The sequence below is a fragment of the Ptychodera flava genome, chromosome 10, assembly GCF_041260155.1.
Source record: "Ptychodera flava strain L36383 chromosome 10, AS_Pfla_20210202, whole genome shotgun sequence".
Classification (NCBI taxonomy): Eukaryota; Metazoa; Hemichordata; class Enteropneusta; family Ptychoderidae; genus Ptychodera; species Ptychodera flava.
Window position 1 is genome coordinate 8,739,889 of NC_091937.1, and position 20,133 is coordinate 8,760,021.

Consider the following 20,133-nt stretch of genomic DNA (forward strand, 5'->3'; position numbering starts at 1 on the left):
TCACGGTGTGTGCGAGAATGATAGTTATACTCAAAGCCGTTCACTGAGGGTGAAAGTCATTAGCCGATACAACACAGATACTGTCAGGTCGGCCACTCCACTCAAACTAGTTAAAACTGAGTAAAAGTCATCGACTCCTTGGTCTAAGATAATACGTAAAGAGACACTGTGCACAGTGCAGCTCTAATACGCCCGTATGAGTCGTGTGCTGCCCGTTTGATATTGATCAAATTGAGTAAATTAGTTTTAAAAATACAACGTACATTATTTAAATCGAACGTAATAATTTCAGATGCATATCATACATATGGTCAACGTTGCACATGAAGTAAATCCCAGTTTGCTGTTTAGGCATACCCCTACAGAAACTCTAGGGTCTATGGTTTAGGTCGCATTTTGCAACTATTTCAGTGAATATCTGTATTATTACAAGCGTTCACTGACATGAAAAAACGCCTCGCATATGTACAGTCAGAGTCATATAATGCCAATGGCAGTCTCAAATCGTTGACGCGCAAAGCACAGCATTATAATCACCATTATCAGCACTCTCTGCTCTCTACGATGAGAGAGATATGACCCGGTGTTCTTACGGTGTGTCGATGAGGTAGCGAAACATTCCTCGACTATTCTACATCTTCGTTTACGATACTAAAGCTATCCATTCATTAAACGAAGAGGAAGGTAGCTCTGAAGAATTGAAACTGGGTTTTAAGGACGCAAATTTATCCAAATCATAAACGAAAATATGGTCCCGTACTGCGAAAAGGTTGGCCGTTTCATGACATCTATTTAATGGGCATTTTTACAATCCTATCAGTATGGCTCATGGAATTCAATTCTATTTTCCGACATTGCTGACTGGAAGTAAGTCTAGTTCCATTTTTAGGTGAGCGCTTGGATGGATGCTTGTCACCCACAAAACAACGTCATAAGTTTTAAGACACACCACGTGATCATCCTACTTAAGGCATAACTAATGAAATATATGTCGAAATTGTAATTTAAGCATTGAGGTAGCCCTGTCATCATAAAAGACGACTTTATATGTCTATAGTTTGTTCGGACCAGTCGTATCGTTTAAACATCCTGTCAATCTTTGCAACGTCTTGCCTATGGTGTCATGGATGACGGCCTTTGGTCACTTGATGGGGCATCTCTAGCACTTAGCGGGTTTCCTCACCTGTTTACAGTCCTTGTCAAAAACGCGGTGAGCCCACAGGCCACGTGACTAAGTCATCAGGTGGCTTTACGTATCAAGCGCTGAAATGAGCTTTGAAATAACGCTGATTATCTTATTCGATCCCGTTTGTGTAGCTTTGATGTCATTGAACTTTCCTTTAGCCAACATACCCTTGACAATGACAGCCTACGTTGAATCCATCGAAAGTGAGATATTCATACGGTACGACCTTTTGGAGCAGTTTTAGGGCTGCTCTCCTTATCTATAATCATTTAAAATCTATATGCTGACATTTGAGAAGGCAGAATGTTTGTTTCTCCACAAAAGAGAATCAGAAATTTTGATACCGTAACGGTACAAGATTAAAAGCTGTAACACCCAACTATCCGAATTTGCATTGTCGTAATGTATGTATGTATGTCTGTCTGTCTGTCTGTCTGTCTGTCTGTCTGTCTGTCTGTCTGTCTGTCTGTCTGTCTGTCTGTCTCTCTCTCTCTCTCTCTCTCTCTCTCTCTCTCTCTCTCTCTCTCTCTCTCTCTCTCTTCTCTCTCTCTCTCTCTCTCTCTCTCTCTCTCTCTCTCTCTCTCTCTCTCGATGTATGGATGGATGAATGGATGTATGGAAGGACAGACTGATAAACAAACAACCAGGAAGTCTTAAAAGCTGTAACACCCAACTATCCGAATTTGCATTGTTGTAATGTATAAAACTATGTATGTATGTATGTATGTATGTATGTATGTATGTATGTATGTATGTATGTATGTATGTATGTATGTATGTATGTCTCTCTCTCTCTCTCTCTCTCTCTCTCTCTCTCTCTCTCTCTCTCTCTCTCTCTCTCTCTCTCTCTCTCTCTCTCTCTCTCTCTCTCTCTCGATGTATGGATGGATGAATGGATGTGTGGAAGGACAGACTGACAAACAAACAACCAGGAAGGCTTGTATACGTCACGCGTGCGTGCGTACAAGTGCAGGTGGCACATGCATATGTTTAATGACAAGCAAAGCGGCCGTCAGACTTAATAATGTAGTATCATTGACTGTGTGCACGGCCTTTCCTCTTATTTGCAGCCTCTTTTGACGAAGCATATTACTGAGAACCGCTAGGAGCAGTGGGGCACTGATATACTTCATGCTCAAGGCGTTTTCTATTGCAATATGGAAATTTTCGATTTTGTATAACTGAAATGGAAATGTCAAGTTGATGATTGCTTAACATGATGAAAATGACCGTGAGCGTTGGGAATTCAGACGAAAATACCTCATTTTGTTGCTCTCCTTACACAAAGACTCCTCATTATATGGTTTTCCAACTCTCTTGTTGGTTCACTGATATCGGCCTCGCCGGAAACGACGAGTCACTTGTCAAAAACGGTATTGTTGAAGCCTGAAATTGATGTCGGTTTTGAATTTAATACAAAACAGGGCAGCATTTTCTATGAAGAGCGACAACGTTAACCTCGGCATCAATGTTAGGCAAAGTTGAACGTCCGAGCTTTCCAGAAAGGTGGTCAGTGGCGTCGGCAAGCGCGAGACGAGATAGCTGCTAAACGACGGTGCACGTCAATTCATCGCCCGTTCGACTACAATACGGTTTCATACGTCTACTCCATTAAGTAACGTAACAAATACGTCATTGATGAGGTAGTATCGCTAACTAATGGAGACACTAAAATAAAAATGTCAATCAAAGTGGGAAAAAATTCTAATTGTACAAACTTTGTTGGAATTCTGGTTTACAGCCAAGATAACATCAGAATAGTAACGCATTAATTTTTGCAGTCGGTCCAGGACTTTATGGAAAAAAGCTTAGTTTAATTTTTTTTGCGTAAATAAATATTCCACGAGTACTAAAACGTCATTCGTATAAAAAGACAGCCTAGGTTTATATTCATTCATTTATTAATTAATTAATTAATTTATTATTTACAATACAAACGAGCTATCGATTTACTCGACGAGGGAGTAATACTCGTCGATATAATACACAGGAAATAAAGCATTGTCGAGAATATTTTAAACTAGAACTTTGGCTTTTGCAAAGTCTTTCAACACGAGGGTATGTTCGATTACAGTGAGCTTGTTTTTACATGTACATTATTTCTTAAGGTAGATCGCGCAGATATTCGGATTCTCAAATTTGTACAATTCTTTCCTGATCTATCAATTTAGGGAGCTCTTTTTGAAGCTCTTGGAGAAAGAAAAAAATTTCCCCGGCTTAGTTTTTTTTCGAAAATCGAAAAGTTTATTTTTCCTCCGTAGAGTTAACACAGGGATGGCGACCATTTTGAATTTCAAATATCGGTTAATCTTATAGGTAATGTGTTTCTCTAGTACTAACATTTGCACGGTGACCCCTGATTTTTATTCTCGATTTTGAAAGAGAACGGTTCAAATATTCCTTAAGGAAAGTTTGAGCAAAAGTTTAAGTCTTTCACTTTCGAGGCACACACTACCTTAAAGCGAAGGTTTAAGAAACCCTTCCTTCCACTGTAATGAACTGTGACTCAGGTGCAACTTGCAGAACTCGTTCTAAAGGTGTGGAAGTTCCTCCTTTCACTTAAGATCAATTCATAGTTTTAAAACATATGTGACTTTACAAGATTAGATGCTGGTAACACCATCACATTCTATCGGACGAGCCCCCATTCGAGTGACGAGAGTTTTCATTCATGTCGTTTTCTCTCATAATGACGTCGCCATTTGAGTTCCCGCCACGCACGCCTCTTACTTCATAAAGTTTAAGTAAGATACTTTTGAGAACATACCCACCAAATGGTGTTCTATATACTTAGAAAACTATGATTATCCAGCTTATAAGAGGACTCAGATCCCTGCCAGATGGGCATTTCTGTGCTCATAACAGCCTAATATACCTCCCGATGGGAACGTTTCAGCGATTTGTGAAGTCTATTCTATAGACACTTGTTTACAATCGCAGTCAGACTACATTAGTGACTAGCCTGCATGGCTCGTAAACCCTATGTGAATGTACATCACATACAATGCCGAACAATATGTGCTATTGTTACATGTGGGAGTTTATATAGATATAGTATTCAATTTTAATGTGATGATCACAAGGTTCTGCAAAAGTATAAGTATTTTAGAGAAAAGTTTATTATTCAGCAAATATATAAATCTGTGAAGATGTCACGCGTAAACGGTTTATTCAAGTTTCTGTGGAGGGATTACTTAGGATTTTGAACAAAGCACAGCGCGAAAGCTGCCTTAGAATCTACTCGCCCACTGTTTGTTCATTTTCGTATTGGTGAAATGAACAGTGGCTTATGATCAAAGCATCGGCCTTTTGGCTGTAGAGAAAGAAGATGAACATGAGGCATTATAACATCGTGATTTGTGGTACGGAAACGACGAAGGCGATGACCAGCAGTAAGAGTGATCTAGAAACTGAGAAACTGAGAGCCCCGTCGGTTAAGATATTTATTCTTTTGATAGAACACTTTTTTCATGAAAGTCGCTTTATTTCTAATGGCACGGATTATCCGTCCCGCATACAAACCTTTTAAACTGATTATGGCGCATTAAAAAAATCTCACCCAAAGCGAGATTTGACTCTGGTACATCAGATTTAGATTAATATTCTATATCTCAGTCAGTTTGGTGAATGTAACGCAGTCGTATGCGATTCACTATTTAGATTACCGCAAGCTCATAATTCACGATTTTCACAAAGACCAGCGAAAAGCATAATCACGCCTTTTAGAATGTATTGGTAACTCACATATATATCAGTGATTTGCGTGACTCTAAATTCACGATTTGCACAACGTTAATATCTGAGAAGGATAATGATTTGGCATAGCGCCATATACGTGGACACCAAAAGGGTTATAGAGGGAAGCAAAGAATTTGTACAAAGACATACTATCAGTTCGGTTTCATCTCTATAGATAAAAGTAAGTGTTTAATTGTTTGTGAGGGTCGTTATTGCTGCAAAGGTATCAACCATACCAGCATCTCTCGTGAATTTTGTCGTCTCCAAAGCGAAGGACTTAAACTTCTGCTCAAACTATCCAAATGAAACTTTCGACCATTCTCTTTTAAATCAAAAATAACAATCAGGGGTCAACATGCAAACTTTGGTACTAAAAAAACAAATTACCCAACACTTACCTAATTTTGAAATAATTGAAAATGGCCGTCACCTCTGTGTTTACTCTATAGGGGAAAATGAAGTGTTCGATTTTTGAAAAACTGAAACAGTGATTTTTTCTTACTCAAAGAGTTGTAAAATGAGCCCCTACAAGTCGCAGGGAGATCAGAAAAGAATTGTAAAAAATTGAGAGTCCGAATATCTGTCCCCCTGACTATCACATTTCTAAGCATGGAAAGGTTTTAAAGGCATGGTTCACTCGGATAAAAAATTCAACGCGTGCACGTTCAGAATTCTACAAGCTTTTTCGAAAGATCGACAAACTCAAATTGTAGGACATTCGCCTTATTACGAGATACAGGGTAGATTTTCAATTTAACTTTTTTAAGGTTGCCCATAAATGGCAGATTTAATTCAGAAAATATATGAGTGGGTTTGCTCAATTTAAATGTTGTAAATTTTACCGTGCTCAGGAGTGTTTTTCCATGAAAAACAACGCGGGAGTTTCCGCGAAAAACGTGAATTTTTTAAATAGATAAAAAAAGACATGCGCACTTCTGTTTTGGTGGGTCATTTTCATCTGTATGGATGTGATCTGAAAAAAATCTAGCAAACAGGTAGAAAGTGATGCAATTCAGGTTTTAACGGAAATTTGAACGGCATCAGGTATATTAATGACGTCAGTGACTGGGATGTATAATGTAAGAAGATATGATTTGAAAGGCTGATATTCTAAATCATTCTTGTGGGTTTAACGCGCATTATGAAAAGCAATGAAAAGAACACGCTTGGCCCTCAAGATTTTGGTGTTATGTTCACCGATGATAATAATATCAAATAACTGCAGGTCGGTGTAAGCTGACAAAATTAACATTGTATTGTTTCGTACAAGCAAGAGTCGAACTTTTGTGTCGCTGTTTCCCACTCTTCAGATTGAAATGTCGAAAGACCGTCACCTTAATTGAATTCAATATTCACTGAGATTATGTCGTCGAATGATCTCCATTTATACTCCTGCCGTTGCGCGTATTCCTTTCGGGTGACAACTTGTCCAGAGAGCTGTCGATTTTCACAATCGTGATCGCGATTCAAGTGACGTCACTGACGATACCGTGGAAGTGACGTCACTGACGATACCGTGGTTGTGAACGCAATCATGTTCACAAGTCAGGATAGCTGTCAGCAGCACCCAATGATAAATTGTGCATTACAGGTAGACTGCGCATCTAGGACAGATACATGCATTCTGACTCTGAAACTTTTACAATGCTGTTTTGGTTTACCACTGGTCGAGGCTTCTTTCGAAGCCAATCGAGGAAAGAAAGTTTTCACTGGTTTATTTTCTGTTAAAATAGAAAATTACATTTTCTCCTAAGAGTTAACACAGGGACGGCGGCCATTTTGAATTACAAGTGTTAGGAAAGATTGAATAATTAGTTAATTATGTAGCACCAAAGCTTGCGCGGTAACCCCTGATTTTTATTCTTGATTTCAGAAAGGGGAAAATGTTCCCTAACGGCAAGTTAGAGCAAAAATTTACATTTTGCGATGCCGGGGCGATCGCAAGGTAGTGTAGTTTCTGCTGAAATGCTTCACAAGAGTAAATAGGAAAGCGAAACTTCATAGTTTATACTGAGTTTTCTGTATACTTTGTAACACTTTGTTCCATGTCCTCTGTGTTGGTTTGTCCCGCGTCCATTATGTTTTAATTATACGACTCAAGTTCAGGGGCGCGATTATGATAATGTCAGTAAATGTTATTAGGTGAACCCAAAACAATTACACTGATTAGCCAATTACGATTATGCTAGTTCGTATAGAAAGCGCCGAAGGTATGCTGGTAGGGTGCACATCGTTGATGGAGTCTGGGTTTATCCGAGCGAAATATACTGAAATGACACTAACGGTCAATTTTACACAAAAATAATATATATTTAGGAGCACACTAATTCTGCTATATAGTTTGTCTTGTACAGTGTACAATAAGACCAGATGTATAAAGGGGATATCTAATCATTATAGTGTTATGCAGAAGCTATCAGATATTTGGCTTGCAACAAGCCTTGCTACCTTGTGTCGCCTTGTTGAATGAAAATGATTCGAGAAAGAGTGTCGATGGTGACGATGCAGGAAACTGCACATGACTGTGGAATAAAAATTCGCGTGTTATTTTCCGGAATCAATGAGATACAGTGCATATACTGTCACGTGCAGGATTAAACTATTCCGAATAACAGCGTGACCGGAGTGCCTGACACTGTTACCGTATGTCTATCTAGTACCTGTGTGCATGTTGATTCTGCGCAAGCGTGCTAGGTCGGATACCGCTATTGATAGGGCGATGCCAGAAAATCTGATATTAGCACAAGGTCGAAGTCTCTCATTCACATATGAAACATGTCATATTTACCTTCTTCTCCGTGGCCAACTGAGATAACCGTATGCAAATTATACTGTATAGGTTAGAAGGTACTCATGTCTTTATTTCTAGTGGACACATTTGCATGAACATTCGGTATTTAATGAAGGTATTGGGTATCAGTGACATTCAGGTTCGGAGACGTACGGGTTCGGTCATAATCAAGCGAAGACATGCCGGTTCACCGTGCGTATGATCCATCCGTCCACTTTGGAGGAGTTATTGATTTTGTTCGCTGCAAATAATCTTCTCTTTCTCCAGCTGGCCCTTCTAGCCGATATCAATTACCCCTTTTTAAGCACCCTTCCCGCTCACAAGATGCAGCTTATATCAGTGTGTTTGCAAAAACAAGTGACGTCTTCTCACTTGCTGGAGAAGTAACCGACATCGATTCGGATGGCTCGCAAAGGCGATTTTCCGACAACTTTTGCCGGCGGACACGTCGTGAGCTGTGTCGCAAAATCCTGTCGGCCTTGGGTCATTACGCTGGAAGAGTCAGCCCCCTTATGTTCGACTCTATACATTTACAATGCCTTATGATTCACAGCATAATTATACAGAGAATTCTTAGAATTTCAAATACAACATCCTTATTTCCACGAACTTAGATGCAAAAAAAGGGGCAAAGAACCTTTATCACGCTGCGACATACAATCCCCATTGGTGCTTCCAAACGAATGAAAGCATCGTATTTATTGTCTGATCTTCGTTCATTTGGAATCCCCATTGGTGCTTCCAAACGAATGAAAGCATCGTATTTATTGTCTGATCTCCGTTCATTTGGAATCCCCATTGGTGCTTCCAAACGAATGAAAGCATCGTATTTATTGTCTGAACTTCGTTCACCACAGCAACCAGAGATGATTTCTTGGTGTCATCGTTTCAAAGTTATAATTCGTATATCCCTCAGATTAATAGTGAAGTATCCCTGTTATCTGACTGCGAAAATAATCAGATTCTTTGCATCCGAACTCTCTATACTCACAAATAATACGTGGCGTTACATTTTATCGAAGATAATTAAAGCGAAACGTCCCATTTTTTTCAAAATTATTTCAGTTATTTTCATTTAATGAGAGAAGTCAGTTCAATCGTTCTGTTTTCTGAAAGATGTTGAATTATCAATCATCTGAGCTCTACTTAAACCTTGCATTTACTCATAACATATAAATATGATGATTACATAATTTCTTGTATGTACCCAAATTATATCATCTGCAACCAGGGAAGGAATATACATCTGATGACCGTCGATCTATTATGCTTCGATGAGGAAAAACATTAATTGTCGCTAAAATTAATGAAAAAAGCGAAATAATTTGAAAAAATAGTGAAATTGTAAAAGCTGCTTTAGGGTACTGACGATAAGACTACATAATACATTTAATGGAGTAATGGAGATGCACAAGTCGAAATTATTGTTGATTCTATATTTATATAGTCAACTTTCAATCATTCTCAAACATTACAGAAGAAAACCATCTGAACTTATTATGAAAATGTGCAATAGAACAATGTTGTTATTGTATAAAATAGCCATTTAATTTTTCTTTGCAAACAGAACTTATTTTTGATGATGAATAATGAATGCACATCTATCGGTGATATTTTTTGGGAAAACCAGAAAGATGTTGGAGAAAACAGTCCCCTTAGCTAAAGAGTGAAATGGCGACTGAGAGTTCGTCTCGATAGCATGAAAAACAACGGATATGATATCGTTTGGTGTTTTTACCAATCTGTCCACTTGAATTGACACTCTGCGTGTGAAGTCACCAATGCATTGAGATCGGCAGCGAAGCGACTAAGATAGGCTGAACGACAGATTAAAATTGGCGTAAACCAGAAAGCAGTGTATTAAGAGTGGGGAGAAAGACGGAGAGATCACAACAGGCTGCTGACAGACTGACAGGCAAACACCGTACGTACCAACATACATAGTATATACATGCATAGATACATAGATACATACATAGATACACAGATACAGTTTACATACATTGATACATAGATTCATAGATACTTAGATACACACATACATACAAACATCCATCCACCCACCCACCCACCCCCTCACATACATACATACATACACAAATACATACATACATACATACATACATACATACATACATACATACATACATACATACATACATACATACATACATACATACATACATACATACATACATACATACATACATACATAGACATGGAGCCAGTTTATTCAGTACATATGTACATGACAACGTTTGTGCACTTACAGCGTCTGTTTTGCCATCCCTTTTTTCACATTCGTCATAATAAGCCTCTTAAACAAAATAGCTTGTCGTCTAGTTAATGAAAGGAATGCCATTCCTGGCACGTGTGCGTGGATACTATGCAAGTATGAACCTGTGCTGTACATTTACATTGTTTCATTGATGCTTTGTAGTACGTATTAATTTGACAAATGCGTCGTCTCAAGTAAACCCGACATGTTGACCATTTACGTAAAATAGTAATAATCTAATTTAGAGTTGTTTCGTCGTGTTTGTAATGCCCGCCATCAGCCGACGTTCATATATCATTCTGTCACTGAAATGTGCAAGATATATCTATTACATGGAGTGCTAGCATGATACACGTCAATGAAAGTGTTTCAAGAGACGCTTTCATTTCGTATTACTATTGGCAAGATTATGAACGGCAATTTCAAGACATCAACTGACTGATTATACCATGGGCAAAAACTATTGTAAAACCCTTTCATTTTCATTTTCTCGCCTGTCCTATCCGTCATCATGAAATTATAGCGATACAGGTTCAATGGTAAGAGTGAAAGCGGTGCTTTGTAAATAGGCTAATAATATTTTATCAATGTCTAGTTAAAAAGATCTCTGCAGCGATCTCGCCCCACCGTAAATTAATCAAACGGTATATTGACCGGATGCTAAGACCCAAGCCATTCTGATTAAACCTCTTTAGGAGATATAGGTACGGATGGCATAGGTGCACTTTACAATATATAATCTATTTAGACGCTACTCTACAAATCTCACTGGTATGGCTTTATTGCAGTATTGTTGTTATAATTCACAAATGGTCGCAATTTGTCAGCAGCGCATACAAATCGTCTAATTATATGAAGGGAAAGTAACGAGATTTGTAGCGAAAAATACCAAGCTTGAGTGGAGCGTGGCCATATGTCGAACCCAATATAGAAGGGCTGTTTAACTGCATTAGCTCTAAACCAGTAAGCTTTCTTGAACAATCCCAGCTGTCGAGCGGGGTGCTTAATTGAAATGTCCTCTACCGTGTGCCGTGGCGAATGTAAACAAGGATTGAACGACCAAGGGTGCGATGAGGTTCATGCATAACGAGAATTATTCGATATGCAGCGGGCATATTTGCTGCTAGTCCTCATGAACGTGGCCCATCGAACCGAAACATCCACGGAACGACTTGGAGACGAAATTTAACGACTGCCCATAACGATTATGTATGATACGGAGTCAATGAGGTTATTCTGAACGACTTCAGTTGTTTTAATTACCCGATTGAGAAGGAAAGGTCCTTTAGCTGGGGAATTATAGTCTATGACTTACTTTGTGCTACGTTCGACAAATAATGATAGGGCACACAGAAACACGGTTGTAAAATGTTTAACGAGAGTAGCAATTATTTATACTAGTTGATAATAAATGTAGGCTGCCCAACGCATTGCTAGTTTCTCTGAATGCTGTCTTGAGATATTTCTCTTACCATGATGTTGTACAAGTTGTAAAGTTTTAACTATGACGAACAGAATTGAACTTTGTTAAAGCTGAAGTAGTTGTTACTTTTATTCCCACTATATTTGGTATAATTGCAATATACCGTTGCTTGTTCCATCACCAAAATTATGTCTGGTGCTCACTTTTCAATAAAGTCTGTATGTGTGTAAGGGCGATGTTAGTCACATTATCAACTACTGAATTATATCCCAGGCTTGTGTTGATATTGTATATTGCTTACAATACCTGGTGTTTGCATGGGTAAAAGCGTTTGTTATCATATACACACTGCATAAAAACCCTTTAATACTTACTGTATTAACATGGATTATTGCATGTATTTTAGCTGAAGAGTGCATATACAGATGAATACAGTCAATGATCCATTTTTTGTATTCAGCAAGCCTGTATTCATGTGGATTCATGTGAATTCACGTGTATTATACTATAATACAGGCAACTCATTAATGTGAATTTATCTGAATTATCGGGTTTTCATGCAGTGACATGTATAGCTAGATTCACGTGTCTGTGTAAAGCTATGGGGGGAAAAGCACCCTCACATCAGTGCATTTTTTTGCGTATCACGCCCCGGCCCGGTGCCCATATTTGGATGAAGACGTCGCATTCTGGAACAACTTTTGTATTGAGAAAGTTCTACTGTAAACAACAGTACGCAAGATCAAAAAGCTGTGGTCGGGCACGCTGTGTCCAAATATTGGCAATCGCGTGCATTTCTGAACTGCTTCTGGTTACTATAACATTCATACACAAAGCCAGCGTGAGATTAGGAAAAACGTCTGCTCGCTCAAATCGTAGTGGCCACAGTGGAGCCGCGCCGGTTACATCGGTTTATATTTCTAAATTCTAGTGAAATCCTGTGTATACCAAGCGCGTCACTGATAATCCGGGATTTTTGTTTTGTTTTTGTTGAAATGTGAGGAACTAAACTGTCAGAATGTAAATCGAGAACGATCACGCGATGTTATATGAGCCAAGACGCTCATCATTTTCAATTACACAGGGATTTCATCGCAAAATGGTCACTCACTTTATGCCTGATCTCGCTGCCTTATTCAGTGTAAATTACAATAATTTACATCACGGTGTTGTCTTTTTACACCTCGATTTCATCAGGCCAATTCTCTGTTGGCCATGTATGTTGCTTTGTGTGTTATAGCTTTCTGCAGGTAAACAAATGACGTCATATGTATGTCATCCTCGACGGGATGCGGCTTTCGCTTTGTTTTGAAAAATTGACACAAATGGCGATGGACTTTTGATATCACACGCATTTTTATCACCAAAACAATTCGGAATATTATTTTAACTACATATTTATCCTTCCAAGAGGTACTAGTATATGATAAAACTTCTACGACCCTGATACGGGTTCTTGCGGACATCGGTCGTAAGGTGTACGGTCGGGCGCTTGCACGCTCGGGCCCTTCCGTAGTACAACCTTGGTCCGAAAAACCCGTATAGGGGTCGTAAAGATTATTTCGACGTAATGCGGAGGCTAAGAAGAAAATACTACTCGTTTTATAGAGGAAAACGGCAACAATATAAAAGGGTACAACTGGCGTGCGTGTACGACTCGCAAACATATTTTGACAAAAGACATTGCCCGTCCTTAGTAGCTGACAGTTTGATAGACCTGGCCAATTTTCGGTTGTCCTCGAAAATATGTTCTGAAATCTGATTTTCAATTAATAAATAGACATTCTGGGCTTGTTTTGCCCCTCTTTACGGTAGATGTGGTATTTGTGGTGTTTGGTAGATGTGTATAATACACACAAGGGAACCGACTCTATCAAACACCGGTTTCCCTTCACTGTATTTGGTACCATCAATTACCTGATATTGTCTACTAATTGATTTCACATCATATGCTCAACCATTAAGCGAACAATTCATCATTAAATATAGAAATTGCTTCGTGAATGATTTTTTGTCCAATAAAATATTTTTTCATTGCCGCAACGATTCTGTACAATATGGTGGGGCATTCACTGGGTTGTTTTTGGTAAATTTCAGACGTCCACTTCAAACTCTTTGAGCTATCGTGATGACCGTCTGTGCGTTCTTTTACTTTCTTATCACGCTGGCATTGTCATGGAGAACGACTGATTCTGATTTTGTAGGGAAAACTTGCCGGTCAACAACGGAAAAAATGTTGTGAATGCACCACCAACGATTTTTGCGAGATTACAAAAGGCCATAGATGGCAAGACGAAAACAGAACGGCAGCCGTCAAAGCCAGCATCGGAACCATCATTATGCAATGGATGGTATTCTGCTTCAAGGATGTGACTTGAAAATTGACTCCGGGGGTAGACACGTTTAGTAGTCTCCAAAGGTTTGGTGATCCCTAAGTTCATAAAAGCAAAGTATCGCCAGTGTAAAAACCGTCTTATCTTGAATATTAACATTCTTCTAGTCCCATCGGTACTGTCATCCAAAAAACCTAATGATCTTTATTCGTCCCTTGTGGAAATACTGATACGAAGATTAATGACCCTTACATCGTGCTTAAGTAAAGATCGACCAAGCGTTGAAATATTTCATCATAATTTTGTAACATACAGGTGGAATTTGAATATAGACAGAGTATTGGTAAATACTGTTTTAGACTCTGAGCACGTCTTTCGCATTCCTGTCAGTGTCCATATTGCAACCCTTATTACACAGTCGTTTATCGCCCTATTGTTTGTATTAGTGCCATAGCCACTGTACTTATGACATCAACGCTGAAGAAGAGAACCGACTTTGACGTCGTTTTTTGTTCCCTTACTTTGAGTGTTCCTCTCCTCTGTGCTGGGTGACGCTATCCATCAAGGTATACCAATTTCAACTGTCAGCAACGATTCCAATTTCCAGGCGTTAATAATCACATGAAAGGACACTGTTTCCTCCTGGTTTCTTGATTTGCCATTAAGTGCGCAAAATTCATATGACCGTATGTACAGCACGCAGGTGCGATCACTGTGTTAAGCATTCATCCGTTCACTGATTTCTAGCAGGAGAGAGAGTGTGCCGTGCCCTGAAATGACTCGAAATCTTGAGTGTGGAAAGCACCGTGTCAACGCAAAACGATTTATTGATCCCTCATGGCTTACTTTCTATTTTTGTTTCAGATACACAAAGACGACGAACTAGAAAGATCGGAGCACACACTTACAAACCAAGAGAGAGTCAGTGAGTGATAGTGAAAGAACCTACAAGTATTTTTCTTCTGAACTTTTTATCTTTAGAAGAGAAGTTGCCTGACGACTGACAAGAATTACCACTCCCTGACCGATCTCGCACGTTTGGACCTCTAGAAGAATATGACAGGGAATTCGTCTCTAAATATGGAACCACTTCATATGATAGCGACATATTCGCCGGACAGTTTTACTGCATATGATTTTGTGTTAAGCACCATCATCGATGTGACGAATTCAAGCAGATTGTACTCGTGGAATGACTCTATGCCGAACGATACTTTCTTTTATCAACCACGTCCTGGACCCGAGGCAGTTATAATACCGGCCGCTTTCGCCCTCATCTTCATCATCGGCGTCGTCGGCAACGGCACTTTAGTGCGCATTGTGCTGATGAACCCTAACATGAGGAGCGTGCCGAACATATTTATCGCCAGCCTGGCCATCGGCGATCTGCTGCTACTGTTGGTGTTCGTCCCATTCAATGCTCTGACTTACATCACTACATCATGGCCTCTAGGAGAGGCTATGTGTAAACTCATGAACGGTGTTCAGGTAGCCAGCACCGGTGTCTCGGTGTTCACTCTGACGGCTCTCAGCGCCGACCGCTACCATGCCATCGTCAACCCTATCAACAAGAAGGCGAGCAATATGATGCGGACGACGTACACCATATCAATCGGAATCTGGTTGATCTCTTTATCCTTGGGCATTCCTACCTTCGTCCTGGCCTCTCTTGTGGAATATACCTTCGGCAATACAACGGTTGTATACTTTTGCCAGGCCATTCCGATGACCATGCCGATACTCATCCAGGCCCACACGGCTGCCATGTTCGTCATTTTGTACCTAATTCCGCTGGGTATCATTAGCGTTTACTACATCCTAATAGCCATTAAGTTGATACAGAGTTCGAAAGGGATCCCGGGTGAGAATTGCCGTAACGACACGAAACAACTACGTGCGAGAAAGCGTCTAGCCAAGCTTATCCTAGTGTTTGTTTTGATATTCTTAATATGTTGGCTCCCCTACCATGCGTTCAATATGATGCTGTTCTTCAGCAAGGACACCAGCCACATGGAGAGCTACAGTATAATGTTTTTTAAGAGCTTCGGCAACATACTGGCTTACTCCAACTCTTGTGTCAATCCGCTGGCCCTCTATTTCCTCAGCAACACATTCAAGGCCTACTACAACAGATACATCCTCTGTTGCTGCTACCGGAAGAGCAAGAAACACGAGTTCAACCGCAGGTACTACAAGCACGCCTCCCTTCGCTGCTCGCACAGCAACACAATGAGCCGCACCACGCAGAGGTCGATGGTGTACTCCGTCTGACTATGTGACTGTTGTCGGCGTTAATACTCGAAAGACAACTTTTTTCTTCTGATCTCGGAGTACATTTGACATATCAGTACAGGACAGAGAATATTACCCGTATCTCAGTGTGCCAACAAAAATATGACACTACTATTATCCGCTGAAGGTTCATATCACAAACTTTGCTATGGCAGTATGGAATTGTCCAACAAGGCGAGGTTTTTGAAGAGTACACATATCGTGGCATATGACTTTTAAGCTACAGACATAAACTCTACATTTCGTTTCCAGGCTGTCCTCGTCGGATGTTGGATTAGCTGGTCTCAGACTCAACGGACTGCGTTAGATTACGTCAATACAAAAGTCCTATATTCAATCGTATTTTGCAATGCATATTTTAATAGGCGGTCATCGTTCCGTGGCTGCAGATAACAACGTATCTTGATTGCATAACCTGTTTGATGTATATTGAAACTGTAATGTGTAGCTAACATTCATTGAAGTTGTTGTCGCTCATATGTATGTTGTCTGTGTATATAACAGTCTGAGTGCCAAAAGTTGAAAGAGAGTGTATCACGATAATTTAAAGGTTTTCTCGTCAACAGTTATGTAGCAATCGACGATATACTCTTCGACCCATCGACATTGGATCATAATGTGAACATTTCTTAATTGTTTTTATTTTCGTTATACATATACTACTCGTTAGTCCTATTGCGAGTCACTATATTCATGTTTCAAATATACATAACATTGAAAATATGCGTAACCGTAAGTTAAATGTCGTTACTTTATAATGTTACGCTGTTAGAGATGCAATGGTTTAGTTGACATTGTTGTTAAGAAGTTAATTTCACCGAGGAATGTCGGAAGCACCTTGTCTTCAGACACGGGCTCATTGACAGCTCTGGTACCGGTTTTTTTGAACGATGGATTTACACAGAACACTAAGAAGGATTGATTTTTGTGGTATCGTGAAGTCAGTGCGCTTATCTGAAATTTCACCACATAGTGTACTTCTTTATTTCCAACGGGAGTTCAACGCAACGTATCCCAATTTGACCTTTGTAGTCATCCCTCAACTAAGCGCTTACTATCTTCAGTCGCTATCATGACCAATCCTCGCTATATCTTTCAATCACCTCATTCCAAAGGACATACGGGCTTCTGTAATCACTTATTAAATCTTTAGAGGTTCGGTAACGGGAAGGTTTGATTCCCGCTCAGCATTCCGGACCCAATGTGTCACATCGCCGGATGAAATCTACGGGAACCTGTCAGATTCTATTAATAATTCACATTCAATGTTTCGAGTGAGCACCCATCCGTGTAGAGGCGATAACCATTGGGGTGGATGCGGTTTGGAGGTGCGTAGGATTATTCCTCGTCCTGCTTTATATGCATTAAGGTGGAGGACCCCAGGGTCCATTTAGTACCTTCAAAGAATTAACGAGTTGATGGAGACGTATTCCGCTGAGTCGGTCGGTGATTGTATCGAAGGTTGCAAAGTCACTCACGCACGTACGTCAGCACTCGACATCATTCCTATAAGCGTCCAGCGTTCATACATCGCCTTAGATATCCTCTGGTCAAAAAAAACTGGTATTATTCCTTTGTGGATGTTCTCAGAATGTTTATTGAAATTAACATTTCACTATACTTGTTTTGTGAACTTATGTCCAGAACATGTGTTAGGCGTTTCACTAGAATCACAACATTTCTATTTTCTCAAGTTCATTATATAATGTTGACTGTGCGTAAAAATCAGTTTTGACCAGTATCATATTGTTTTAATGACCACGTTATATTCCGAATGATCTCTGTCATTTCTTTCTGTACTACTTTCATAAAACTTGAACGATTTGTCTGATTGTTTCATTTATTTATCAAAACAAATTTGAATGTGTTTCGACACAAGTATAGAATACTTGCTGACGGTCAGAACAATTAAGGCAAAGCAATATTTTAAAAAAAAGCAAATCATCAAACTGACTTTTATTCTCAGTGATTAAGGCTTTGCACACGAATGTAGCGAATTTTTACTGCGTACACTTTGAAATGTTGCTTGGAAAACACCTCTTTTGTCGAACATTTAAAAAAATAAACCTACACTTTACCAATCATGTCGCGTAAAATAAACTTGGTTTCCTCGTTTTTGTCAACATTGTGATGTAAGAGCTCCCATGCAGTTCTGGTGCGATGGGAATTATTTGAGTCGTTTCTGATTAAGTCCAATGTATTTGTTATCAGTCTTTCTAGATGCTTGTAATCCAAAATAAAGATAATATAATCAATATTATCGACTGAGCATGAAAGGTTTGAACGTATACCCCAAAAGCAGCTTAATACTATGCTAAACGGGGACATTACACGAATACTGCGCTATTCCGTTTCAAAATAAAAATGAAAAAGTCTCAAGATATAGTCCAATTTTGAAAAGCTATGTCCATGCGGGATTTACTATTTTACGATTTTTACCAATAAAAGGACAAAAACAACAAAATCTTTCAAATGTTTTTCAAATCAGGTGCACTGATGTTGTAGATCGCCGAGAATGTTTCGATTTTTTCATGGATATCGAAAACTAGTTTCCTACTACTTTCCACATTAAACCGTAGAAAAGTTTTCAAGTTGACACCTTCCGTTGTTGACGATTTGTGACCCTTTACAATGGGCAGGGAACACAGAATACACAGCAAGAAAACTACAGGCAGATTTCAGTACATGTCAGTAACATGGTCTGATCAGTACCTGTAACAATCCCTAAGAAATAACTTCTGTTACAGGACCTGTAAAATTAGTAAGATATCAGGGGTATATGAAAAGGTCAGGCAAGGAATGTATACAGTGATGTAACTTCTGAGTGTGTCCAATGCTGTGAACACATGACTGAAATACTGGTGTATCAACAGTGGTGTGTTAGTGTTGAATTTACAGGGCCGGTTAGAGGGTCTGAAAATTTGTCAGATTTCAGGGGTGTATATATACAGAAAAATGGGGCTAATTTCAATGACAGAAATGAATACAGGCATTATTGTGTGCCCAATAAAAATTATTGACCCTGTTACATATCCGTATTCACATTGCTGTGTACAGTCCTGTTAATACAGTGATGGGACAGGCAAAAATGTCAGGCCCTGTCACATCACAGTCTACAGCACTGTATATAGCCATGTCATCGCAGCAATGGGCACAGACATGTACATCAGCCCCTGTCACAGTAATGGGAGGTCTTTGCTGACACAGACCTGTGCAACAGGGTTGTGTCAGGGTCTGTACAGGGTCTGTCACAGAGACAAATATTTTTTGCTCCTTTCATGTGTTTGAACTAAACGCTTTCCCCGTCCATTTAAATCACAGCTCAGTTTGAACCAAAACCCGTCTATATCTGTAGAGGAAATAGTTAAAAGTCATTAAAAGGTGCCAAATTCACTTTGTCTCTGACACCATCAAAGGTGTGTGGTCAGACATCAATAGTACACATGTGCTTAGATATGATTTGAAAGGGTATAAAAACTTTTGATAAGACCATAGCTATGCGTTCGAGATTCTGTTCACATGCATACTTTGGATGAATAGATTGGGGAATTTCAAAAAGTCCTGTAACGTTTTTCACTTTGGTTGAACTTATCTCTTACATTGACAGTTTTACTATAGACCTATATCGATACAAAGCGTCATCTTATCATGGTTTTCTCATTTCTGGTACTCACTTATTGGTAAACGAATCGTTAAGCTTCCGTCTGAATTCTGGAAGAAGATTCAATATGTTGAAAACTCTTTAATTATTCTATATATGTTTACAAGTCATTTAATAAAGGTGTGTACTTGATTTTTCATCAACCGTAGTTGGTTCCTCCGTGTCTTTTTTATTTGACAGGTCAGTCATATGAGTAAAGTGCGCAAACACTTTTCATTTCTGCTGCTTGAATAAATATGTAAGCCGGCCCATCTGCAAATGTCCTTACCAGAGAAAGTATTGTGTGTCAAAGTAGCTGTTCATAACTACCAACAAACAAACTGGCTTCAATGCACAATATTATGCAGACATAAAATCGGACGGTTGGATCACTGCTTTGCAACCGTTGAACTATGATAAATATCGAATCGGCTTGTAGAGAGATGGCGGGA

The 20,133-nt window shown here is 39.3% G+C and overlaps 1 protein-coding gene across 3 annotated transcripts in view; it reads left to right on the forward strand.

Moving 5' to 3' along the window:
• Nucleotides 1-19,845, forward strand: part of LOC139141915 (phe13-bombesin receptor-like) — a 94,654-nt gene extending 74,809 nt beyond the window's left edge. For all 3 annotated transcript variants that reach the window (XM_070711676.1, XM_070711677.1, XM_070711678.1), the window contains one exon: nucleotides 14,614-19,845. In XM_070711676.1, coding sequence (XP_070567777.1) covers nucleotides 14,806-16,020 — 1,215 coding nt within the window. In that variant the 5' untranslated portion in view covers nucleotides 14,614-14,805 and the 3' untranslated portion in view covers nucleotides 16,021-19,845. The remainder of the gene's footprint in view (nucleotides 1-14,613) is intronic.
• Nucleotides 19,846-20,133: the final 288 nt, after the last annotated feature.